Here is a 24,897-nt window from a genome sequence, read left to right on the forward strand (position 1 = left end):
ATCTGGTGCCCGGCTCCCTGAAACTGCTGATCGATAGACAAAAGGACAACCGCAGCACTCCCCTGCCTTAGCACCATTTCTCTTCTGGGAGCTGGATGTTATTATTCCCAAGATTATTTCTCTTCCACAGTAAAGGAATAAGCATGCAGGGGTGGGGAAGGGTGTCTGTATGCTGCAGGAAGGGCAACGGGGTGACCGGACCCCTTAACACTTGGATGTAATATACAGCGCCGCCTAAGTCATTCTCATGAAATGTGATACGGGCTTCCAAGTCCCGCTCTCTCAAGACAATGGGGGAATTTTGAGTCCTATTTAGTAATCACCTGGGCTTTGCGAATTGAGCATAAGCAGATTTAAGTTTAGTCTATGCACACTAAATTTACTACGGGAGCCTGGTAAGGCAATTTATGTAAGCAGGGCTTGGGTTCTACACGAGCTGTGCTGATTTGTAGAAACACACACAGACCCAGCAGGTCCTATTTCACTGGTGGTTGTTATTGGCTCCCAGGGACTTGAATGTTTAAATCCCCACAAGAGTTGTGCCTCTTTCTTTCCAGGTATGAAGCGCAACTCAAGACCTGGAATGCTGACTTGAGAGTAACCGTAGGCAAGTGAGCAGAGCATGGTTTGCTTTCAGGTCTGCTGGAAGTCCTAACACGTTCTTATTAAAGGTTTAACAGGCTGACTTTCAGATCTCTGATGAAACAATGGTATATTTAAACATTATTTTATCCAAGGAACAGAAATCACACATATGGCCGTGAATGCCCCCACTTACTTCCCACCCACTTCTATAAATTGATTTGATTTTTTTTTTCAGTTTCTGGGGGGTTGCGAGAGAGAGAGAGAGGGAGAGAGAGAGAGAGAGAGAGAGAGAGAGAGAGAGAGAGAAGGAAGAGAGGAAGGAAGAAAGGAAGGGAGGGAGGGAGGGAGGAAAAGAAGAAGAGAAAAGCCCCTGGAAGGTTACTCAGTTTGAAATTCATAATTGCTTTCTTCGCTGTCTGTATATATTTGAACTCTTAGACAAGCTTAACTCACTAGAGTCTAGAATTGCACATGGATGGGAATTCCTCATGTTCTTAGAACTCCCAGGTTCCCGTGAGAATAACTGGGTGGGATGTGCCAACCCTCAGGGATACAGATGTAACATCAGAGAGTTCTGGGAGGCTTGTTTTCCATGTAGTTTCTCCAGTAAGGATGCTCAAAAAGCCTGAGAAGTCAACAGTGGTAAAGACTCACGTGGCCCTTACTAAGCTGCCAAGTGAGTCAATGGCTCCCTGCATGAGGTGTTATTTTCTTGAAGTTTTCCTTCTTAAAGGGCCTCGACTCTCCAGGTGTCTTAAACTAGGGTCAGGTCTGCCCTGGCAGCTGCTGAGGAAGCCGAGGTTAGGGGCTTCACATAGGTAAAGTTGCTCCAATTTAAAATCACTGTGGTCTCTGCTATGTAAGCAAAAAGTGTGGTGTGATGGGAGAGAAGAAGACCAAGAGGACTGTTCTCTGGGAATTCCTTTGTGAGCAAATGTGATTCATGGGGGGGGAGGGGCGGGGGGCGCGGGTGGGGAGGGGCGGGGGGCGCGGGTGGGGGGGGCACGGGCAGCACAGCCAAGGCCCCACGGGCAGCACAGCCAAGGCCCCGGGGAAATCTGAGTCCCAATCTTTGAAGGGGATTTAGTTTAATCCCTGCAGTCTGGTGTGTGTTACAGGTATCACATAAATAAAATCCAGTTTTCTGAGACAGCAAGCTATTGCTTAGCATTTTTTGTTGTGTGTGTGTGTGTGTGTGAGAGAGAGAGAGAGAGAGAATTTTACAATATCTATTTTAAAAATTTCTTCCCCAACTAGCTTGACCCTAGCCTTTCTGAGAAATAGAAAGTTTTCTTTCTGCTTATAAAGCAGATTGGCTTTGTTTCGTAAGCAAAGGGATTTTTTAAGAAAGGAATTCCCACTGTTAGGCAAGATTTTATTTCATACATTTACTTTCTCAGGGAAAAACATGTTCTTCTGTTATTAATCTTCAAGAGTAAAATGCCACATGTAATCAAGATTTTTTCCAAATAACATGAGCTAGAGTTTTTCTTTTGCCTGTTGCACAAGTTACAGTTGGCAAAGATGAGCTCCTGAATGGGAGTTACACTGGGTGACCTGCAGAGGGCGCTAACAAGGGTAACATGAAAAAAATATGGACAGCCTCTTAGAGTCTAATTTTTGAAGGTAAAAATAAACAAACAAACAAAAAAACCCCAAAAAACAGAAAAACAAACAAACAAACACCCCCCCCCAAAAAAAAAAACCTCCAAAATTAAGCTAAGTAGTTTCTTCCCGAAGGGTTTGGAGACTTTCATTTCACGTGTGGCTATTTTACCTGGTCAGTTTTTCTAGTCTAGCTCTGCCTTCTTGGTTGTACAAAATCAGAAACAGAATGTTTTTCGAGATCTGAGGAGCAAGCAACCACCATCATCATGTTCATCACTGTACCAGGCACTGCTTGGTACATAGAGGCTCAAATAGTGATAACTAAGCAAAGTTAAGGAGATAAAAAGTAGAGATTACAGCAGAGGGTCAAAGCTCAAAGCATGTAAAAACAAAATGTAGGTGGTGAATTGTTTTTTTTTAACCCCCCCCAGAGCAAACTATATTGCATATATATTTACCTGTTCATAATTCGACTAATTTATTAGTTAAATATTTACATATAATAAGCATTTATTCACTGAGTGCTTAACCTTGCTGGACAATGATCTAGGTACGTGTAGAATATTATTTGCCACAGTATTGTACTTTCCTAATTGGCAGATAACCATAAAATAGAATCAAAGCAGAATCAAAGCAGACTAGAGGGAAAAGATGGGATATACATACATACATGCATACATACATATACATACATATATATTCTCATATATAGACTATATCATTATAATCATTTTATGTGTGTGTGTGTGTGTGTATATATATATATATATATATATATATATATATATATATATATATAATCTCCATCCCATCATTCATATATATATATATGGAGAGACAGAATACATAACACCACAATGCTATCAGTAAAGATCATGACCCAAGGGGCATCATTTGTGTACACTGGGTTCTTTCTCGTTCATTGAAAACGCCAGCCCTTGCCCTGACCTCCTTAGAGGGAAGGCTCTCTCAGCGTACATGGTAAGGTGACTGAGTGGTCCTGCTCATGTGGGTGTTTCTGACTGAGATCTTAGGGTGACTTCTGACCCACCTGAATCAGATGAGCTGCACTCTCTGGACTGCCAAATCGAAGGTCATGCCCGTTGATGGCCAGCACACGGTCATTCTCCTCCAGCTGGCCGTGTCGGTCGGCGACACCCCCATTTAGCACGTTGAAGATGAACACGCCGGGCTCATCCACCCGGCGCACCAGCTTTATGCCAAGCTGCTCCTCGGGGCTGCTTTTGTTGAGGATTACATGGAAGCTGTCATCCCGAGGTCCATAGGAGTCCGGCACGTGCGCATTGCTTCTGCTACGGAACTTCTGCTCCCGCAGCACCGTTAGCCGCAGCACCTGGCAGGGCTGCCGCAGGAGCCGCACGGCATAGTTATGAGGGACATTGCTGATGTCCATGCCGTTGACCTGGGGGTGGGGCCATTTGAGAGTAAGCCTACTGTAAGCATTCTGAAAAGGTCCATGCCAACATGGGGTTGATCCTTAGTATCACAAGAACCAAGTCAAGCCATCACAAGCCCAAGCCTACAGAGTCAGCAGGATATTGTCCCCTGGCCTGCTCTGCCACCTCCTTTTGTCCTGTATCCAAATAACCTAATCTTCCACAGTCATTTTCTGGTCTCTATGACTCCACACTTTCTTCCTTCACCCTAGTCCTTACCTCAGCTTGTATATTTACAGAATCCTGACTTTCATGTTGCCAATTTATTTATTTATTTATTTATTTATTTATTTATTTATTTATTTAAGTTCATAAGGAAGAAAGGATGGAAGAAAGAGATGTAATTATATGAAAGAAAATCCCCAGACGTTTCCCAAGTCAAGCAGTGGTAGTACATGCCTTCAATCCCAGCACTTGGGAGGCAGAGGCAGACAGATCTTTTTGAGCTAGAGGACAGCCAGAACGAGTTCCAGGACAGCCAAGGCTACACAGAGAAACCCCTGACTTGAAGGAAAAAAAAGAAAGAAAGAAAGAAAGAAAGAAAGAAAGAAAGAAAGAAAGAAAGAAAGAAAGAAAGAAAGAAAGAAAGAAAGAAAGAAAACAAACAAACAACAGTCACCTCCCAGTTTTACTCAAATTAGCATTCTGGAAGCACTGTGCATGTGAAGCACAGGCCTGGCCACAGCTCTGCACCCCAACATCAGATGGTAATATCTAGTGCCTTCTAGAACAAAACAAGCTGAGACTGTCTTTCCAAAACTCAACCAACGTGATCTTACTGGGTTACCCATACTGTCACTTCCAGATCTTCCATGTGTGTGTGTGGGGGGAGAGAGAGAGCGAGAGAATGAATGAATATGTGCTTAATTGTGTGCCAGTGTAGAGTATCTGTGTGAGTGAGCCTGATCATGTGTAGGTGTGTTTGTTATGTTATCTATGGGAATGTGCCTGAGTGTGTTTTCACATTATATTATCTATGTGAGTGTGTGTGTGCTCTTGCATGTTAGAGTATGAATGTGAGTGGGCCCGTGTATGTGTGTGTGTGTTGTATGACATAGTATGTGTGAGTGGGCCCAAGTGTGTATGTTGTATAACATAGTATGTGTGAGTGGGCCTGAGCCCATGTGTGTTATTGTATGGTACAGTACCTGTGAGTTGGCTTGTGTGTGTGAGGGTGCCATTGTATGATACAGTATCCTTGAGTGTGCCTGTGTGTGTATTTGTAGGTGTGAGTGAGTGTGACAGTGTACTTATAGGAATGCCAGGTACCCAATCAAGATGGATGTCTGCAAGATCCTTTGTCTGGGTTCTAACTATACAGGGATGCCTGGGGCTTGAATAATTCCAAACAAATTAATGCTAAAGGAACATTCAAGGCTATTTACTGAAAGCCTGGCCACTCTCTCGTACTCCTTAAATATCCCAAAGCTAGGCCTCTGATAATCTCCCGGACTGCTGCTGCAGCTGACTTTCTGGCTTTAATTATCCTGGCTCCACAGGCCCAGCCTGGAGGCTGTAGCCCCAGTGTTTGTCACTGCCCTGGAAGGAAACAGTTCCCAGCAGCCCTGCGCTGCTTAAGGAAAGGGCCCCACAACGAGCAAGACGTTTCTTCAGTTTCTAGAATTTGCTACGATTTTTTTGTACTTGAAGCCATTGTTAGAGGCACACTGGCCTTATTTGAGGTCAGTCACCTCCTGCTCCAGCTCAGAGGTAGATGGGGCTCCTTCAGTGAAGACAAGGCACCCCCTTGTCCAAGGGAACATTGCCCGGAAGGTGGCAGAGCCTGCCATCCCATTATTCCTAGGGTCAAGAGAAGTCAGGGTCACCTGGTGATAGTTCTTGGCATTCCTTTTATCTGCAAGGGCCTCCAGCTCAGAGCCAACAAAGAGAACTTTCCTATGCAGCCCTCCCAGGCAGTAGTCCCCATGGGAGCAGGGAGAAAAACCTCCCACTGTGACTGGGGTCCTGATGGTTGTGGCCCACTAAAGTGATGGGCCCTGCTTGTGCCACATCCCAGCCACCAGTGGGAATGTCAACATTTCTACAGTAACTGGTTTCAATTATTTCTCCTCTTATTCCAATTAGTTTGCCAAACAAACAGCTCATGCGGAGACAGGGATTGTCCCTCTGCTGCCTGCAAAGGGTGGGATGGAGCTGTTATCTGAGTATCAGATAAGAAGTAGAGGCATAGGGAGGGAATTCTAGTCCTGCTGGCTCACATTTGACATCTGTCTGATAAACAGTCTCCCACCCCACCCCCCTCCTTTCTGTCCAGAAAATTCTTCTGGAAAGTCTCTCTTCTCAACCATGCCTCAGAGGACAGTATGCCCAAGCCAGGTCATTCCACTCCTGCCTCCCCTGGAATGCCTCTGGGTCATGCGACTTCTGTGGCCATTAAGCCACAGGAGATTTTCTTCAGAAAGGCATCTGAACACAATTAGATCAAATACAACAGTTCCCATTAATCTGCTTTATAATTTAAGAAAGAATCTATGCGCCATCTTATTTTCTCCTAATATTTCTTTTAAAAGGAAGGCCACAGAAGGATCAAGAAGAGGAAGAGAAGAAAAGTAAGAATTGGAGAAAGAAAAGAGGGACCACCGAAACAAAGTCGAAGGGAAAAAGGCAGAGAAGACAGAAAGGGATACAGTAACAGAGAGAAGAGAGATACAATGATACAAAGAGAAGTGATTATAAATAGAGAGATGGGGGAAGAGTGAAAGATCCAGAAGTGTTATACTAGAACTCTTCATAGGAGATTTACATCAATGTAACTGTGGAAAGAAAGTATCTATCTTCATTTCATTCTATTTATCCTGTTTGTCATCTACCCATCCACTTATCTGCCCGGCTACGCATCCATTCATCCACCCACCAGTCCACTCATCCATCTAAACATCCATTTGCCCATCTACTACAATTGGCTCTGAAGGATTTTATTTATTCATCTATGCACCCACTTATCCACCCATCTTCTCGCCAGTCATCCATCGCTCTTCCCACCTACCCATCCAACCTTTAAGGACTTAAATTATGTGCCACGCACAGCCTACAGCTCACAATCTTGTAGCCTATGGTTACAAGCTCACGCCTCATGGGCACCTTGAGAATGATGTCTCCTGGCAGCAGCCGTCCATCTCTGGCAATCACTCCATCGCGATAAATATGCTGGATGATGATGTGGACCAGCGGCGTCTCGCTGCCCCCCACCAGCCTTATGGAGAGGCTTTCGCTGGGATCCGCTCTGTTGATTTTGATGCTTGTAATTTCACCATCTGGAATCAGGTGAAACAACCTTGGGAAGACTGAAATGGACAGAAACAGTATTTGTTTCAGACATCTACTCCACGGGCATCTCCAGCCACTCTGAATGCCAAGCTAAACTGTTGACAGTTCCCTGTGTGTGGCACCACTTTCCTGCCTTGGTGCCAGCATTCTCTACTGGAATGTTTTTCATCCTGGGCTGAAACCCAGAATTTCCTTCAAGGCATGCACAAAATAATTCCAATTCAACTCTATCCCAATCTCTCTTTTCCTCATTGTCACTAAACACACGATTCCTATAGACTGTTCTCATGGCATCCAGCCTTCCATTACTGCTGTCTGTGTCCATCTCTCATATCACGATCTGGACTCCATAATCTGGCAACTGGCTTTGCTATCAGGCTCATGTAGCTGTCTTAACCTGGCTGTTCCCGATGTTAATTTGACAGACTGTTTCAATTAATGTTTAAACTACTCTGATTACATTGTGGAGGCGGCACTTTCTGGCTGTCCCATGGTTTTGTGCACAGATCTCTCTACACACTGGAGCCTCCGGCTGATGCTTACTGCTTGAATAGGAACGAACTAATGAACTGATGTCTTCAGGGAGTGAACTGTGATTTCATTACTTTCTTATCCAGGAACAAAAATAGAATCTGCTCTTCTGTCCTCTGCTGAGGTCATTTAGGAAGATCTGAGACTCTGCTTTTCAGGCCCCAGTAGTCATCAGCCCTCTGGCAGATACTGCTGTCAATCACAGCAGTCAAAAGACCTGGTTGACAGGCACGGAGAGGCCAAGGTCATGGTCTTACAGCCGTCTCCTTAAGACGTGTTCCTCATCTACCTGGATCACTGACCTCAGTGCTAAAGAGAAGATCAAAGATTGAGTGAGCCACTGTTGCCTAACCTTAGTATTTGACCTGAGTCAGCTTTCTCCAGGAGTCACGTCTTAGCTCCCTCCTTGTGGCTGTGGCAGACACAGAGTAGCTGTCTAGGTCACTCTGAGGCTACACAGTGACAGACAGTCCTTTATGAATGTGTGTGTGTGTGCAGAAAGGAAGCTGTGGAGTAATATGGCCTCAGAGTCGGTGAGGAATACCAGGCTTCTGAGGGTTAGCACATTTATGGCCTCAATAGTTCCCCAGGAATCATATGTTCACAGCCAGGTCAAAATCCACAGGGACAGGCCCTAGAGATCAAGAACTAACTGGCAGAAGCACTGACTGGCACTGTTTTCTAGTTCAGTTGGAACAGAAGTATTTAGAGGGGACACCAACTGCTGAGAACAAGTCACGCCTAGGCTAACTGGGAAGTGGCTCCTTTTGTGTAGCTCAGACACTTAGGATGCAGAGGAAGAGACATTCATGCCCAGCCTCACACTCTTAAATGATGTCCCTTAGAGCCAGACCAATGAGATCCTTGTGGCTTTGAAGGGTTAAAAACGTTTTTAAACTGCCAAAATTGTCCTAGACAGGACCTGAAAGAATTCGATCAAAATTTTTTGTCTAGAGATTGTAGGATTTAAGAATATTCTCTGTACATTGAACTAGGACATTGGGACTCTTGTCTTCAGTCCTCACTGACTGACACATGTGGATTCTAATCCCTGTTTCTGAGTGAAGAGTTAGATTGGCAGTGGGAAGGAGATGGAGGATGCAGGTTGGCCAGTAGCTGGGAGGCATTCGAAGCCACACAGGCACGTGAGGAAAGAGCATGGTGAGCAAGTGGTGGTGGTGGTGGTGGTGGGAGCGGCAGAGCCAAGCCAGGAGTCTCAGATGCTGTGCATGAATTTTCCAAAGCACAGTAAATAAAACACCTGGGACTTTAACCTTCAACCCCAAAGACAGTTTTGGAAGGTGTTAAAAGAGCCAGAAGCATCAAGTTAAAATCCTATGCTTGCACACACACACACTCTCTCTCTCTCTCTCAGTGTGTGTGTGTGTGTGTGTGTGTGTGTGTGGTTTTGTGTGTGTGACTTTGGACTACTTGCCTAACCTCTCTGGATCACTCTCCTTAGCTGTGAACTAGGATTGACAGTCTTTTTTTTTTTTTTTTTTTTTTTTTTTTTTTTTTGAGACAGGGTTTCTCTATATAGCCCTGGCTGTCCTGGAACTCACTTTGTAGACCAGGCCAGCCTCGAACTCAGAAATCCACCTGCCTCTGCCTCCCGAGTGCAGGGATTAAAGGCGTGTGCCACCACACAGTCTTTATCACTTCTCATTCTTTTGACACACACACGACTCTTTAGAGCATTTGCTGGTACGTGAAGAGCTGTTGTGACTTTCCATGTTATTGTTTTACTATAGAGTTTCATACGAACCAGATTGCTGCACACTTGCACGCCCACTACTCTTAAGAGGCAAACGTAGGAGGATCACGGCAAGTTTGAGGTCAGCCTGATCTACACAGTAAGTTCTAAGGCTAGCCAAGGCTACAACGTGAGGGCCTGTCTCAGAAAACAAATGTTGATTTAACCTAAAGGCTTCAATATGAAATGAACAGAATGTCTTTTCAGATCCACTTATATTGGGAAACATGTACCATATATGCACACTAAGATATGACAGCTTTCTCTTGTGGCCCCAAAGGTCAATACTGTCGTCATTTGGAACAAGTTGAGTGACTTCTGTGTGTCTTGGTATATGCTCCTGAAAAATAGGTCGACAGTGGAGCATCTTGAGAGCCACACCAGTGAGATACCAGTGACCTGGAAATGTGCCGTGGTCATGGGGTGTCTGAGCACATAGAACACTTAGAGCACCGTGTGTGTGTGTGTGTGTGTGTGTGTGTGTGTGTGTAGGTACGTGTACACTAAGAATACTAGTCTAGCCAATGTGCCAGCTTCAGTCTAAGATGCTTTTTAAGGGCCCTCAAGATGGGTCAGTGGCTCAAGGCACTTGCTGAATTCCAGTCTAGGACCCTCATGGTGAATGGAGAAAACCAACCCTTGCAAGTTGTCCTTTGACAGTCACATGAGTCACATGCACTGTGGCACGTGAGTACATGTGTATGTAGGTGTGCACAGCCACCTCCACCCACACACTATAAATAAATTAGTATAGAAAAATCAAAACAGGGGCTAGAGAGATGGCTCAGTGGTTAAGAGCATTGAATCCTCTTTCAGAGGTCCTGAGTTCAATTCCCAGCAACCACATGGTGGCTCACAACCATCTGTAATGGAATCTGATGCCCTATTCTGGTGTGGCTGAAGACAGCTATAGTGTATTCATTCATTCATATATATATATATATATATATATATATATATATATATATATATAATTCTTTAAAAAAAGAAAATCAAAACAATAGGCAAAACAAAGGCACTAACTTGCTGTCAGTTTATATAGAACTCGCAGTGTCTGTGGCTTTTTCTGTTTTAGCAGAAGCCTGTGCACAGTGCCATTGGGTGAGAATGAAGTAAAATGCTTTTCACACTCTAACTATAATCATTATTTTCATGTGCATTAAGCCAGCACCTGGAGCCCAGGAACAGACGAATTTTTCCTCACCTGTGTAAAAAGACAACAAAGAAACCAAGAGTCCCTGTCCTTACTCAAATGAGGAGGTCACTCAAGGCTATGTACCCTTGGAAAGACAGAGGTCACAGAGGGTGGACATTGGTCAGGCTACCACCATCCCTCAAGTGACTCTGGCAAACTAGCCTACAGCCAGCCTCGGGGTGCAGTGGAGATTCCCTTTACCTTCGGGGACAGTGGTGTTCTCAGAGTTGTCCCTGCCCTGGTCAACATGGTTGGCAACGACACTCCCGCTCTTCGTCCTCCGGAGAGCACTTAGAGCTCGGTTGATCTTCTTGAAAGACCGGCTTCTCATAGTGGAGCGCTCAAAGGGCCGTGCTGAGGAGAGAGAGAGAGAGAGATCAATGGAGATGAGAGGCACAGGCTCACCGCAACCATCTGCTAGCTAAGCGTGCTGCTGTGTGCCTGTGATCTCAGCACTCAGGAGGTAGCCAGGAAGCTCAGGAGGCCAGAGCCAGCCCTGGTGCAGAGTGAGGTGTTGCTTCAAAACAAGCAAAAAAGAAATCTTTTCGGTCTAAAGCGTATGAACTGGGACATTGGGATATTAAAACAGTGATCACTATTTACCTGTAGTTCTAAATTTTTTATGTAGTAAAATAACATATCTCACTATTTAAAAAAAAAAAAATCTCTTCTCCCCCTTGGATGGGAGTGGATAGAACATTACTTTCCAAAGAAGGCAGGGGAGGTACCCTCTCTATAGGAACTGTAAATCATCAGACCTCACCTCACCCTCCATTACCAAGTCAGATCACATGGTCACTTAAACTTTCATTTCCTGTTGGAGAACTGGACATTGAGTGTCGGCCAAAACTACCAGAACCATTTCCCCTTTAAAAAAACATTTTGAGAACTTTCCACCACGGGTATTCTACAGAGGGCAATCCCAGGGAAAACCACGGGCCCATTCCCAGACACCGTCCCATTTTTGACTCACCCCTAGTCCGGTTGCTCCGGCCAGAGTCTGAGGAGTTGGCTACTGGCTCACCATCCTCCACCGAGGACACGTAGGCAGGGTTGTCTAGGCCAGGCTCATCTGTCATTAAAGAGATGGTGGCGGCTGCAGAAACCTCTGGGGAGAGCGTCGTTGCCATGAGGCTGGCGCAACCATCAGGACAGCCATCTTGAGAGCGCCTTTTCCTGTCCTTGGTCAGGCCATAGTGGGAGGCCCCTTTGCAGCTGGAATAAAACCAGAGGGGCACTTAGAATGTTTAGTCAGAACTTCCCCAATCAATACACATGCTTGTCCATGTACACCCCTCCCTTTCACATATAAGAATTCAATATATGCTGGCCGGCCAAATACATTAATGACTTGAGAAATAATTTGTTTTTAATTGCCTGTTATATTCTCCTAGCATATAATCTCTACTGTCAAGCAGTAGGAAATCACATCTACCTGACTGGGGTTGAGGACGGGGATCTCTAACATTTGGACTTGGTGACTGTTTATTTTGACTACCAAAACCCCTAATCACATTCTCACCCCTTTCTTTTGGGTTAGATCCCACAGCATTGGACATAAATACTCAAGGCCACTCCCAGATCCTGTATTTAGCCGACCATGGAAACAGAATCGCACTCGCCACAAAGCCACAAGGTTTACTCGGAACTGCTAGTCTCTAGGGGGCGGGTGTGATGGCTTCCATTCCTGTTGCTAGGTTGGTCTGGTAGCGCCTTGCATGCTCTTCAGAGGAGTCAATGCCAGGAGCTCTCACACACTGAAAGATGTCACATCTCACAGCATCGGGGGAGAAAAACATCTTTGATTTTTTTTTTTATTGACAACAGAGATCTTTCTGTCCATCTCTCTATCCATTTTATTCACTGCATTTTCCCAAAACCCAAACACTGTAAAGTAGACCATCATTGGCACATTAGGGAGAGGGAGGAATGCCCAGGGCTCTGAAGACCAGCGTTTGAGCCTATCTGGATCCTTAGTTTTACGAACATGTTTCCTTGCCACTGGGCCAATCATTTCAGCTCGCTGACAACGGTCTGGTCAGAAACTGGTGATGATTTAGCTAACACACTGTTCTGCTGGAGAGGGTGTCAGATGACACAGCTGCTGATCCGGCAGAAGTCATTCTAAAGAACTCCTCTGAGTGGCATTGGCCTGACACAGGGCTACTGATTATGTTAGTCTTCTCCGTTTATCACACAAACCCTGGACGACATTGTCGTGGGGGTTGCCTCAGACCATCAGAAAATGCAGGTATGTATACTATGATTCATAACAGCAGCAAAATTACAACTATGAAGTAAGAATAAAACTAATTTAGTGGGGCGGGAGGTGACCACAACATGAGGCACTGTACTAAAGGGTCGCAGCCTTAGGAAGGCTGAGAACCACTGCCTTGTATGATTGAAGTCTTTATTTTTCTACTTATTTACCGTCCTTTTCTATACTTATTATTTGTGGGTGTGTGAGTGTGAGTATGTGTGTGTATACACACACATACATAGGAGGAGCTCACAAAGAAGTCAGGGAACAAGTTGTGGGAGTCAGGTCTCTCCCGCCACGAGGGTTCTAGGCATCAAACTCTGCCCTCAAGCTTGTCAGCCCTCAACCACTGAGCCATCGCTCTGGCTCTTTTTTTATTTATTCTTTTTTTTTTTTTTAAGAAAGAGCACAGTAATCATGTTGTAACTGAACTACTTAAAATAAACATTTATTTATTTATTTATTTATTTATTTACTTATTTATTCATTCATTCTTTCTTTCATTCATTTAGGTTTTCTGCAACAGGGTCTTGCTGTGTGGTTCAGGCTGGCCTGGAACTCACAATCTTCCGGCCTCGGTCTCTTGAGTGATGAGGTTATACGTGAACACCACTCTACCCAACTGGATAAACATTTGTAACTTTATTTGAGTGATGCTTTGTGTTTATGAAAGGAGACAGGGGTCACTGTGGGCCTGCAGTTGATAGGTTTTAGGCACGCAGACCTGACTGGAGGGATACTACAGTTGGGATCAGAGGGCTTGCCCTGAATGTAGCTAGCTGTGAGCTCTGAAATAATTAGATCAGATGGCTAAAATCTCTGCCCCGGGGCTTGGACTCGAAGGTTGAGTGTTCTGGCTGTTCTTAGAGAGGACTTGGGCTTACTGTCCGGCACCTCCATCAGGGGGACCCCAACTCCCTACAACCCCAGCTCCAGGGGATTCAGCTCTCTTTCCTGACCTCTCTGAGCTCCTGCACACATGTGGACACAGTCAATCGTCCGTCAACCAACCAATCTATCAACTAATTAACCAGCCAATCAATATACACACTCACTGTAAACAATTCCTTTTCCCCAGAAATAAATATAAAAATTAGCCATGCCTCTAAAAATTTCCAACCTACACATAGTTATTGGCATGAAGTTTGTTGACATGAAGTTCTGCCAGGATCTTAGCACCTCGCTGCACATGGTCAGCTCTCAGGATATAGAAGCCATTGCTTGACTTCGCCCATTCCGAGACACTCACTCCTCTCACATCCCCATCTCTGAGGTCAGTGCACTGGGGACACTGAGCAGCTGTCGTGAAGCAGGTGCCATTGCCTGGGCATGGCGGACACCATGGCAGAACTGCCATGTTCCTCCCTCTGTACTGGGTTCACGCTCTCTTTGCATCACTGACTTTAGCTGCCATGCAAGTGACTTCAATAGAATCGATTATCAATTATCGACATACTGTTACGGCCATCAGTCCCACCCTTCTGCTTTCATCAAAGAAGCACAGTTTTGCAGATGATGGTAATTCACAGAGACCCACAATGGACTATGTGCAGAGAGTGAGAGACTTTGGAGTACTCATTCCTAAATGGGATGTCTGCATCAAATCCTTCCCCGCACGGCTCGGGGATCTATGCAGATGAGGAGGTAGAAAGTGTATAAGGGCCAGAGGTTGTGGGTGCTTCAAGGAACCAGTGTCTTCCAGACACAGTAATTCATAGACTAAGACAGCCCACAAGACCTTCATAGGTTCAAACCAGACAAAACAGCCAGCACTAAGAAGGGGAAGTAGACACAAAGCCCTTCATTAATTCACAAGCTATTTGCAATTGGTACCTGCTGAAAAAGAAGAAATTAGTTTCTCTCCAATGGAGGGCCACTAGGTACGTCAAACACTTCCAGGCAGGCGCCTGACCCAGGAGCAGTTGAACCTCACAGAACCTCACATGGTTGTGTGCAGTATCTGTTTTTGTTTTGTCTTATTGGAGTTTTTGTTTGTTTTGATTTTGATTTTTTTGGTTTTTGTTTTTGTTTGTTTGTTTTTAGTTTTTGGGGTTTTGTTATTTTTAGAGAGAGATCAAAAAACACAAAGTTGTATGGAAAAGGAAGTGAGGACAATCTCACAGGAATTGAAGAAAGGGAAAGAATATGATCAAAATATATTTATGAAGAGTCTACTATGCTTAATCACTGAATATGCCCCCAAAAGTCTAAAAAGACCCCCCCCCCAAACAAAGCAAACCAACCAATCAAACAACAATAAAGCCCCAGTGGAGAGGGATGCAAATTTTGTTTTAATGAAGCGGCCAGCAATGCCCAGAAGAATGTCCACAATGCTGCTGTTTTCTTCCAAATGCTTTATTTGCTTTGCTTGCTTGGTTTATTTTTATTTATTTATTTTATGTGTATCAGCGTTTAGCTCCTCTGTGTGTGTGTGTGAGTGTGTGTGTGTGTGTGTGTGTGTGTGTGTGTGTGTGTGTGTGTGTATGGACTATATACATGCCTGGGGTTGGCAGAGGCCAGAAGAAGGTATCAGCTCCCCTACAACTCGAGTTACAGACAGTTCTGAACTTGCATGTGGATGCTGGAAAGAGAACCCAGGTCCTCTCAGAGAACACCCAGTGTGGGTGCTCTTAACTACTGAGCCCTCTCTGTGGCCCCCAAATGCCCCAAGTGTTGGAAAGATGGCTCACTGTTAAGAGCACATACAGTTCTCGCAGAGGCCACCTCATTCAGCTCCCACCACCCATATTGTGTGGCTCACACAACCTCCTGAAATTCACACTTCAGAGGGATCTAACTCCTCTGGCTTTCATGAACACTCCTCTTATACTCATGTGCACCCCACGCCCCCACCTGCCACACATACACAGAGACGCATATATATATGTGTGTATATATATACACACATAAAATTTAGAAATAAAATAAATAAAGAAAAAAATGGTTTCTTTCATTAGAAAGACACTCCCAGGGGGATGAAAGCAATGCTACATTTTTCATGGAAAAGGATCGCCTGTTTCACACGGAGCAATGTGACCCAGGCCAGAGGTCGTTGCCAGGTTCGCCTAAGTGCATTTAAAGCCAGTAGTGTCTGGTGTGAGCAGCCTAGCCATGTTTAATGGTGGTTGGGCAATTTAACGGGAAGCACGTGTAAAGATTCCCTTTTCTTGTCAGTAAACACAATGCAATGCTTCTAACAGTCCGTAGCATCCTCAATGTGATGAAATGTGGTGTTACTCTTAGTAGAAACGGCCTGTGATTACACAACTTTACACCCTCATTTTCCAGAAGATGGACAGGCCAGAACAAGCCACAGCTTATACCTCCCCTAGGGAGCCTACCATCCCTTTTGAGTCGGTGAGGTTTGTTTTGTTTTGTTTTGTTTTGTTTTGTTTTCACTCTCCTCATCAGTTACTTTGGCTCAGAATGATTCTGCTCCAGAAGAGAAAAGTTGTTGCTATGGGGAATTTAAAAATTGGAAGAAATACTGTGTGATGGAAAAAATCGGAGCCGGGGATGCATCGGAGAGCGCCAAAGCTGTAATTGGAGAGCGGAGCACTTGCCCGTGGGCCAGCAGCATTTGGTCAGCAGTGCATGGAAAGGAAGTCCATGACTTGTCAGTGGATTTGAGACAGCCTCTCTCTGCAGGCAGGGGTGCCCTTGACCGTGCGCTCAGCCAGAGCACAGGTGTCTGGAATGGTTCCTATGGAAAGCTATGCCTTTCTTTGGAGACATAGCCTGTCCCTGTGAGGCAGCTGAATGTCATACTGGTGCCTTTAGAGTCCCGAAGATGGTAAATTCCAAGACCAAACCATTAAGACACACCATAGCTGTCTCAGGTTCCTGGGGCTCTAAAGACATATTTTTGAGTCCAGAAAAGGAACACAGTGTAAAATGAATGACTTCTCTCTCCTTGGCCTCTATTCCTAGCTGTAGTTATAATAGCCAGGGAGGTTGAAGAATCTACAATGCAGAAATATTCAGACTTATAGGCTTTAAAAAACAGCCCAGGATAACAATGACCCATTCTTTTATAATGTCAGCTTTCTTCTTGGCGTAGCCTGAATCTGAGGCACGGAGTGATGGATGAAAGTAATGGCTTGTACTTTCTAATTATCGCTCCTGCAGTGACTAATACTGGGGGCTCTTGATTTACAGGCACAAATGGGGGGAAGCAGAGAAGGAAGAGGTGATTAATGTTGGCCAGGGCAGGAAGATAGGATGCACCCTGGGCTGTGTTCAAAGCAAGCAGGATTTATGCTCCCTTCAGTTACCCTGCGCCTGCACTCAGGTGGTGATGGCCATGAACTTGAAGGATGGGAGTAAGGAACACAGAAAACCATTTATTTTTCCAACCCAAACCACAAACTTTGGATACGCTGTCTGCTGAAACAAGTATCCTGAGATCATTTTTCTTAGAAGTGATGAAGTCGGGTCCCCAGCTCCTTCACTGAAGCCAGCAGTGAGCCACAGATCAGCTTGCTTCTGAAGGCACCAGGTGCCCTGCAATTGTGGGAGGAGGGGATGGAGTGAGTAGAGAAAAGGAAACCTCTTCCTAGGAAATTTCCAAGTCTTTGGTATGAGTTGCTAATGGGAGTAGGACACAAGGCTCAGTCCTCAGACGTAGTTTGCAAATATCCCAAGGGGGGTGTCCTTCACACAATTCAGCCTGCTGGTTAGTGCAAACTCACCTCTAGGGAAGGGCTCCTTGCTGTCTGTGACCTGACCCACTTATGATAGCTATGCAACTCTCCTTTGAGCTGATCTCCTCACTACCTCTCTCCGTTCACTTCTGATCCAAATGTGACTCAGTTCCTCACGTAGAATTCATGAACTGCCCAGTCGGCTCTCACTTTAACCCAGCTATTGATCACAACAGCTTAGTGAAGCAAGGAGGAGAGGGAGGGAGGGTGGGAAACATGGTGAGCAGTGTTGATTGACAGATAGACTCAGTCCCATCCCAGAGCTTCACTGAAGAAAGCTAGGCCAGTGTTATTGGAAGCAAGCAATCTGGATACTAGACCCCACATCTGAATGTGAAATCTTCTGATTTTATATATATATATAAATATTGGCACCAAACCATGCTTAAAAACACTGTGTGGTCCAAACAAAACACAAACACACATGCAGCATACGTCTATCTCAAAGCAAAGCACATTCCAAGCCCCATTAATAGAAAAAATTGCAAATGCAAGAGAGCCGGGCCTGTTTCTTTTCAGTCCTCTAAGAAGCAATATAAACCAGATGTGGGGTGGCGCACCCACCCTTAGTCCCTGGAGCTGGGAGGCAGAGGAAGGCAGATCTCTCAGTTTGAGGCCAACCTGGTCTACAAAGCAAGTTCTAGGACTGCCAAGGCTACACAGATGTCACTGTAAACCTGCAGGAGCCCTTCGCTGTCTTGAAATGAAAAGGATAAAGAAGAACACGAAACAGCAGCAGCAGCAGCAACATGACTCTCCTGATGTAAAAACATTTTTTATTGGGAGTTTCTGCCCCACTCTTTCCCATCTAGCTCCCAAATAAGAGACACAGAAACGTGGTATTTTATTTACAAGCTGTAAGCCTAGCCTGGGGCAGGTTCTGAGCTATTCTAACTTATATCCCAGCCATATGGCCCTGTTACCTGCTATCTGAATCTTGCCCAGGCTGTTTCTGCTCCATCAGTCCATCCTCAAGGTGGACTTCTTCTAGCTACAGAGTCATGATCCCTCCGGCCTCATGTCCCCTCCACCCCTGACCCCATGGTTTCTTCCAAGACCCCTCACATGATTCTCAAGTCCCACCTTTCTCTCTCTCTACTGCCAAATCACAGGCTCCAGCCCCTTATTCACCAATATCTTTCAACTGGGGAGCAAGGTTTACACAAGAAAGGCCGGCATGCGTGAGAATACACTCATCTGCATGGCAACCAGACATTGGGGCTCAGAATTTAGTATTTTTATAAATAGCAACAGACTAACCCCCAAATCCCGGCATTCTGCTATCTGCTACCTATGTGAGTGTGAGGTGCATGTGTGCACAGAGGTAAGACAGGCGCTTAAGAGGGCCCCCCTTTCAGCCCCAGGTCCCAGCCACTTTTCTGATCAAGTTGGGGGTTGAGAGTTAGTTCTCAGCGGTTCTTCTTTCTTTCAATAGCTTCACATCCCATCCTATCACATATACCTATTATTTCTTCCACGAAAAGGGAGTCAAAGGTGGGGCATTCTGGAGAGAAGCCCGTGCCCTGCCACCAGCTGGGTCTGAGGCTTTTGATGCTCCATTATCTCCACAAGTGACCCTGTGCCTCAGGTGGAAGCCCTGGGATGAGCTAGGAGGCTCTGCTCCAGAACAAAGCAGAGGCTGTCCCTTGTGGAGGTCACTAGGAAACAAGCTGTGGGGAGGCCCCACAGTGCTCTCTGTCGGGCTGCTGATGACCCTCAAGGATGAAGCATTGCTCCTGTGTGTCCAGCCCTACCTCCTCTGGAGCTGCTGCCCTGGCTCTGCTCACCCCTCCATGGCCTTGTGCATACACTAAGCCTACTCTCCTCCCTCTGGTTTGTAGTCTCTCTCCCTCTCATCCACCTTAATCACACAGAGAGGTGTTGTTTTTATTCAGAAACTCGTTGGGAAAATGTTCTCCTTTGCTAGTGGGATGAGTCAGAGCTCTTATTGACATTCCCGTACTTCTGGGGTCTGTACTCCTCAAAAGGAGGCTGGCCGGTGGAAGCAAACAGCCACCAGCCTCTTGCTATGGACAAGGTGCTGGTTTACAAATGTGACCTCCTTTAACTCTCCCAAGTGCTCTGAGACATTAGGTCTCATACATCACCTCTTCGATAAGGATGAGGGTAGTTGAAGGGAAAAAATCCCTTGGTCAAGGTCACAGCAAGAAGCAGGGGTCTGAATCCAGTTATGACTTCCGTGTCTTCTTCCCTCACACAGCCTGGGCTCTAGTCCAGGTCTTTCTAGATTCCCTGAGCTCCAGATCAAGCCACCCACTCCACATCCTCACTTTGTCATCTAATACATCCCCACCCTAACATCCACCCATCCTGATTCTACCTGGGAAGTCAGTCTTCTGGAATCCTTGTGTTAAACAGCTTCTCGTATGCATCTTTCTGCCTGTTCAGGCCAAAACCCCAGACTCATCCTCGAGGCCCTCGATTTCCTTTGACACCCCATGTGCAGTCCAATCAAAAACAACAACAACAACAAAACAAAAACAAAAAACAAACAAACAAAAAACCCTCTGGAAAACAACAGCTTCTCATCCCCGATGCCCCCAAGTCCACCCCCTGTCTGGGTTAGGGCCCCAACCTCCTAACAGGGTTCTAAGCTCCACACTTGTTCCCCCCCCCCCATTTATTCTCAGCACAGCATCTGCTATGGTTTTGACATGGTTTGAATGTATCCCTCAAGGGTTTGTGTTGAAACATAATCCTCCTGTGGTATTAAGATTATGGAATTTTAATCGGAGTGTGGTGCTTGGAGATTGGGGGTCTTTGGGTGATGATCAGAATTAGACAAGGCCACGGGATGGAACCCCTATGACCAAATGGCTGATGGCCTTCTAAGAGAGACGACAGTTTCCTGTCTTTGCCATGGGATGCTCTCCCTGTGTTCCCCAAGGCACTGTGCTGGCTCAGCACAGAGTCTAAGCCTCTCCACCTTCACACTCAGACTCTTCAAGATGAGGGTCTGAACCCCTAAAACAACATGACAAATAGTTGTATGTAATGACCTCTGAGACGGTGCCCTTCACAGAGAAACATTTACCTGAATAGTTACTTAGTCAAGGTACAATTACAAAAATATTGCAATTCATCACTTACAAGGGGAAGATACTCGGAGCACATGTGTGTGGAGGTCAGAGGACCACGTGTAGAAATCAGCACTCTCTTTCCGTATGTGCGTCCTGGGCGTCATCAGGAAGCCACACTTTTAGGATGTGTGGTTGCACAGCATTTAAGATGGTACTGGAGGACTTGAGTTCAAGGTCAGCCTGGGCTACATAGGAAGACTTTGCCACAATTGGCCCAATAGGATGAACTAGTGGCCATGTAGCATCCTCCTCTAAGACAGAGATGACGCCTTCCTTCCTCCTTCTGGGACTTGGGAAGAGCTGGCTCACAGATTCTCATGTCTTCTATGGCTGGTGGTAGAGACACCAGTTTGACCTCTGCTAATGGTTAGCTCTGGGCAACCACAGGGCTGTCAGTAAACCCTTCCAGTACTGCGTTGACAGAAACACTGTGTTGGGAACTGCAGGATGTGCCCACACAGCCCTGGCAAAGTGTTAGTTATCTGTGGTTGACTGTGATATGGGACCCTTTCCCTCAGAAAGCTCATCACATCCCTTTTTAGTCCCACATATTCCAACACAAAATGATGGGGAAAGGAGACAAGGGAATATACTTTAGACTGGCCTTTATCTTCCTCACAGACTCCCTACGAAACGCTGGAAGTTTTATTGTTTGTTTTGTTTGGGGGGGGGGAGGTTCTCACTGCAATGTAGCCCAGGCTGGTAAGCTGGTCTTGGCTTTATAATCCTCTCGCTTTAGCTCCTTGCAGGCTGGGAATATAGACCGATGTCCCACAGTCAGCTTCAGTATGTTTCAAAATCATTATGCCTATACTCAAGCCTAATGAGTACTTTTGATCACATGCCTTCTTTTGATGCATTCATTATGCTGGTACAATGGGGGGCTTTTTAGAGGAGTACTAGAATACATGTTTTCATTCAATGAATTCAAATTCATGGAAGGCCATGTAAGAAACACAGGGTGGTGAAAGAAAGTATAGCCTCTCCGGTTGAAAATACCTAGCTGGCAAGCACAGGTTCTACTCAACTCCCTCAGTCATCCTCCCCACTTCCAACCCCCTGTCTCATTCCCAATGGACCCAGTGATGCTCACTTACTATGTCTGTTTACTGTGTGCTTTAGATATTCATGTGGAGAGCCCAGCACAGCCTGGAATGCAAGGCAACAAACAGTACCCAGTGTGGTTAGTACACCTCAAGGTGACAGTGTGGTTAGTTCACCTCAAGGTGAATAGTAGACATAAATGAAAAGAACAATACTGTACAATACACATGAGGGACTGACACACAGCAAAAACCTCATGCCTTGTTAATGGAGAGATGCTAGTAGAGACTAGTGTTGGGGGAGCTCAGAGCAGAAGAGCACACACCCTGCTGAGGGGTGTAAGGGAAGGCTTTGCAGAGGAGGTGAGTCCAGAGAAATGAGGCATAGCAGCTGCAGCCAAGGTGTAGACACCCCATTCAAAGACCCCAAGAAGGTAGTAGCCAAGGTGTAGACACTCCATTTAAAAAACCCCAAGAATCTAAGTTCATGCTGGATGCAGGGAATGGTAGGTTCCATGCCATGTCCCTGTAACATGCCTTGCCGATGGGGACACACAGAGTGGAAGTGAGATCAGCGGGAGGAGAAATGTTAGAGTAGAACAGTGAATTAAACTGGGACACCTGACTACCAGCCCCCACTCCCGGGGGCTCAGCAAAGCTAAGCTATACTCTTGGGGCTGGAGACAGTAGGCACAGAGAAGTCTGATGCTAAGTCTGGAGAGGGAGAGGGCAGAAGGAATGAAGCTGACAGGTGCTCCACCCAAAGTCACTTCTTCAGGCTCTCTGACCATTGGCCTACACAGGATTGCCATTGCCAAATGCCAGCCAGCCATTCCCTTCCTTTCTCCCCACTTCCTTCCTCCCTTGCCCGCTCCTTCTATCCTCCCTCCCTCTCTCCTTTCCTCCCTTGATGTTTTTTGAGATAGATTCTCACTATGTAGCCCAGGCTAGTCTGGAACGTGAGATCCTCCTGCCTCAGCATCCTATGTGCTAGGCTTACAAGCCTGTGCCGCCACATCCAGCGTTTCCCGTTTGAATGACTGTCCCTTCTCTCCCAGAGATCACAGCTTTCAAGAGAGCAAACTCGTGCTTACCCTGATCACCACTCAGCCCTCACTGGCGTGTGCAATGTGCAGGCAGACAGGGTGTCACAGGCTGTGTTAAAACAGCTCCGGGGGATGGGGTGGGGGGGCTGAGAACAGCTATTTTTTTCTTCCTTCTGTTTTTAGATACTTTCTGTTTATGCTTCTAATTGTGCTGACTAGACACGGTTTAATAGTTGCAAGCTGCCTTAATCCTTTTTTTGGAGTGGGGGAGGAGGCAGGCTATATTTTAAATATATGGCAATATTTCACAAGTCCTGGAATGGAAAACACTAGACATCTCTACTGTGTCTGAGATAAAAATAAGTGCATCAGCCATCATCCTCCGAACACTCCCACAGAGGCTCCTGAGCACCTCCCCGCGCGCCCCACCCCCAGTGAGACCCATCCCTGCCGGTTAGTTCTCATCATGATACTTGGAAGAGACTCAAGCAACAGTGCAGTTTCCACCAACAGGATTGCTTTAGTTTCCAAGCTTTCTGGTCCTGAATACAAGCCCCCTTCCAGGAACTTTCTGGAAATTACTCTTAACATTCTCTTGATCCCCCTTCTAGGCTAAACCCCATGCTTCCTTTCCCATTCCATGTGGGATGGGACCACAGGGTCACTTGTTTGCTACCAGAAACCATGTCGGCAATAAGCGTTGGTGCTTATGTGTAGTCTTGGGTGAGGCTGGCATGAGTTAAGGAGTCAAGCAGGATCAGTGGGCAAGTGTACTCTTGGTAGTCAGCTTAGAGGGAGAGAATAAATTTGAACCTAGATGGAGCTCATCTTAAAGAGCCAACAGGCTTCCCCACCAGCCACACATGGCCTCTCTGGATCACTTCCTCTCTTCTGCCTCCAAACCGCTGGGGGAAAATGTCCCCAGTTCTCCAGCCACCCAGTTCCCTTGTTAATGAACACCAGAAAGGAAAATTTTCAAACAAGCTGAGAAGCCATGTGAGATGGGGACTTGCGTTCTAGCTGCCTGGGGCTCCCAGGTGGACATGGGGTGTGAGGAGGGACAAGGTGCCCTCAGGATAGAGTTCACACAGGTAATGAAGGGTCCGATGCCAACCTCAGTAGGCACGCGTGACTCAGTTTACCCAAGATGGTCTGTATGCCTGAGATACGGTTGGCTAGTCTCTGAACGGGGCCAGTTTCTATTTGAGGGATGGAGTGAGGAGGAAAAGAAGCACAGAGAGGAACTGGACCTCTTTTCCCTTCATGTAAATGGCTCTGGCACTGTGTTTGATCCTTTGAACCTCAGTTCACAATTCAAATTCATCATCAACAGTTGGGGCAACTCACACTGACAGTTATGCTACGTGCTATGCACTACGGACCAGGCATGTTGTGAAACATGTATTGATCCATTCAGTCCTCACACCAGCCCTATGAGGAAAACACTGGTATACTCCAGGCACAGAGAACCTTCCCAGGATCACACAGCTGGTCCCTGGAGAGGACGGTGGAATTCTGGTTGAGGTGTGCACAGTAGGGCAGTAAGATGCCATGCACGTGGGTGGCTGATAAGCAAGAGGTGCTTGGAACACAAGAAGCAGGGGAGACCCAAGGAAATCTAGAAGCAGCTCTTGGGTATATCCTATTCTTTACTACTGTATCATCCACTGGGTGGCTGCTGAGAAGAACTCAGGCAGCGTGATCTGCCAAGCGTAGCCTGCTCTCATCAAGCCAGTGCCTTCAGGCCTGAGGCCGAGAGACACGAGCCACAAGCACCACACAGCTTGTGTCCTTGCCTCTGCCCTGTCACCAGGGCCATTTGCCAGCAGAGTGCACATCCTAGGTCCCTGCATGCCCTTGGGCTTCCTGTTTCACTGACGATCCCCATCTCCAGAAATAACCTAATTATCTCTGGGAATAGCTTTGGCCTCCTCGTCCTAGAAGCAGAAGTTTAAAAGGTTCCTATCTGGGCTTCATGGGCACTGCTAGGTGGGTTATTTATTCTGCCTCTAGAGGGAGCTCTTTAGTTCCAGACTTTATTTTCTCTTGCATGCATAAGGCAGGGTATTCGCTGTTGAAAGCAGGCTTTCTCAAGAGAGGAGGCACTGCAAGTAGCTCATGCTGGCCAGTGTGCCCTGTTTGCTATTGTTCATGACAGTGCTTATGACAGTCATTAGATTAGTGCTTTTAATAACAGGCATGAACTGGGGTTTAGCCTATTCAACAATGTCCTAACTGGGAGATATTATACCCCCACTTTACAGGTACAGACAACGAGATTCAACACAGTGGCAAGAGTTGGAAGCCAGACATAGTATTGGGATTCT

At 46.1% G+C, this 24,897-nt stretch overlaps 1 protein-coding gene across 16 annotated transcripts in view; it reads right to left on the reverse strand.

The window, feature by feature from the left end:
• Lnx1 (ligand of numb-protein X 1) overlaps nucleotides 1-24,897 on the reverse strand; it is a 110,597-nt gene that overhangs the window by 24,283 nt on the left and 61,417 nt on the right. For 13 of the 16 annotated variants that reach the window (XR_001784629.2, XR_003955588.1, XR_003955587.1 and 10 more), the window contains 4 exons: nucleotides 11,391-11,632; nucleotides 10,619-10,771; nucleotides 6,753-6,955; nucleotides 3,245-3,616 (listed from right to left, as the gene is read on the reverse strand). Coding sequence is in view for 11 of the 16 variants with exons in the window: in NM_010727.4 (NP_034857.3) it covers nucleotides 3,245-3,616; nucleotides 6,753-6,955; nucleotides 10,619-10,771; nucleotides 11,391-11,632 (970 nt within the window). In the remaining 5 variants the exon portion in view is untranslated. The remainder of the gene's footprint in view (nucleotides 1-3,244; nucleotides 3,617-6,752; nucleotides 6,956-10,618; nucleotides 10,772-11,390; nucleotides 11,633-24,897) is intronic. The other 3 variants (XM_017320690.2, XM_030254175.1, NM_001159580.1) reach the window with 1 other exon arrangement.

The sequence above is a fragment of the Mus musculus genome, chromosome 5 (assembly GCF_000001635.26).
Source record: "Mus musculus strain C57BL/6J chromosome 5, GRCm38.p6 C57BL/6J".
Lineage (NCBI taxonomy): Eukaryota > Metazoa > Chordata > Mammalia > Rodentia > Muridae > Mus > Mus musculus.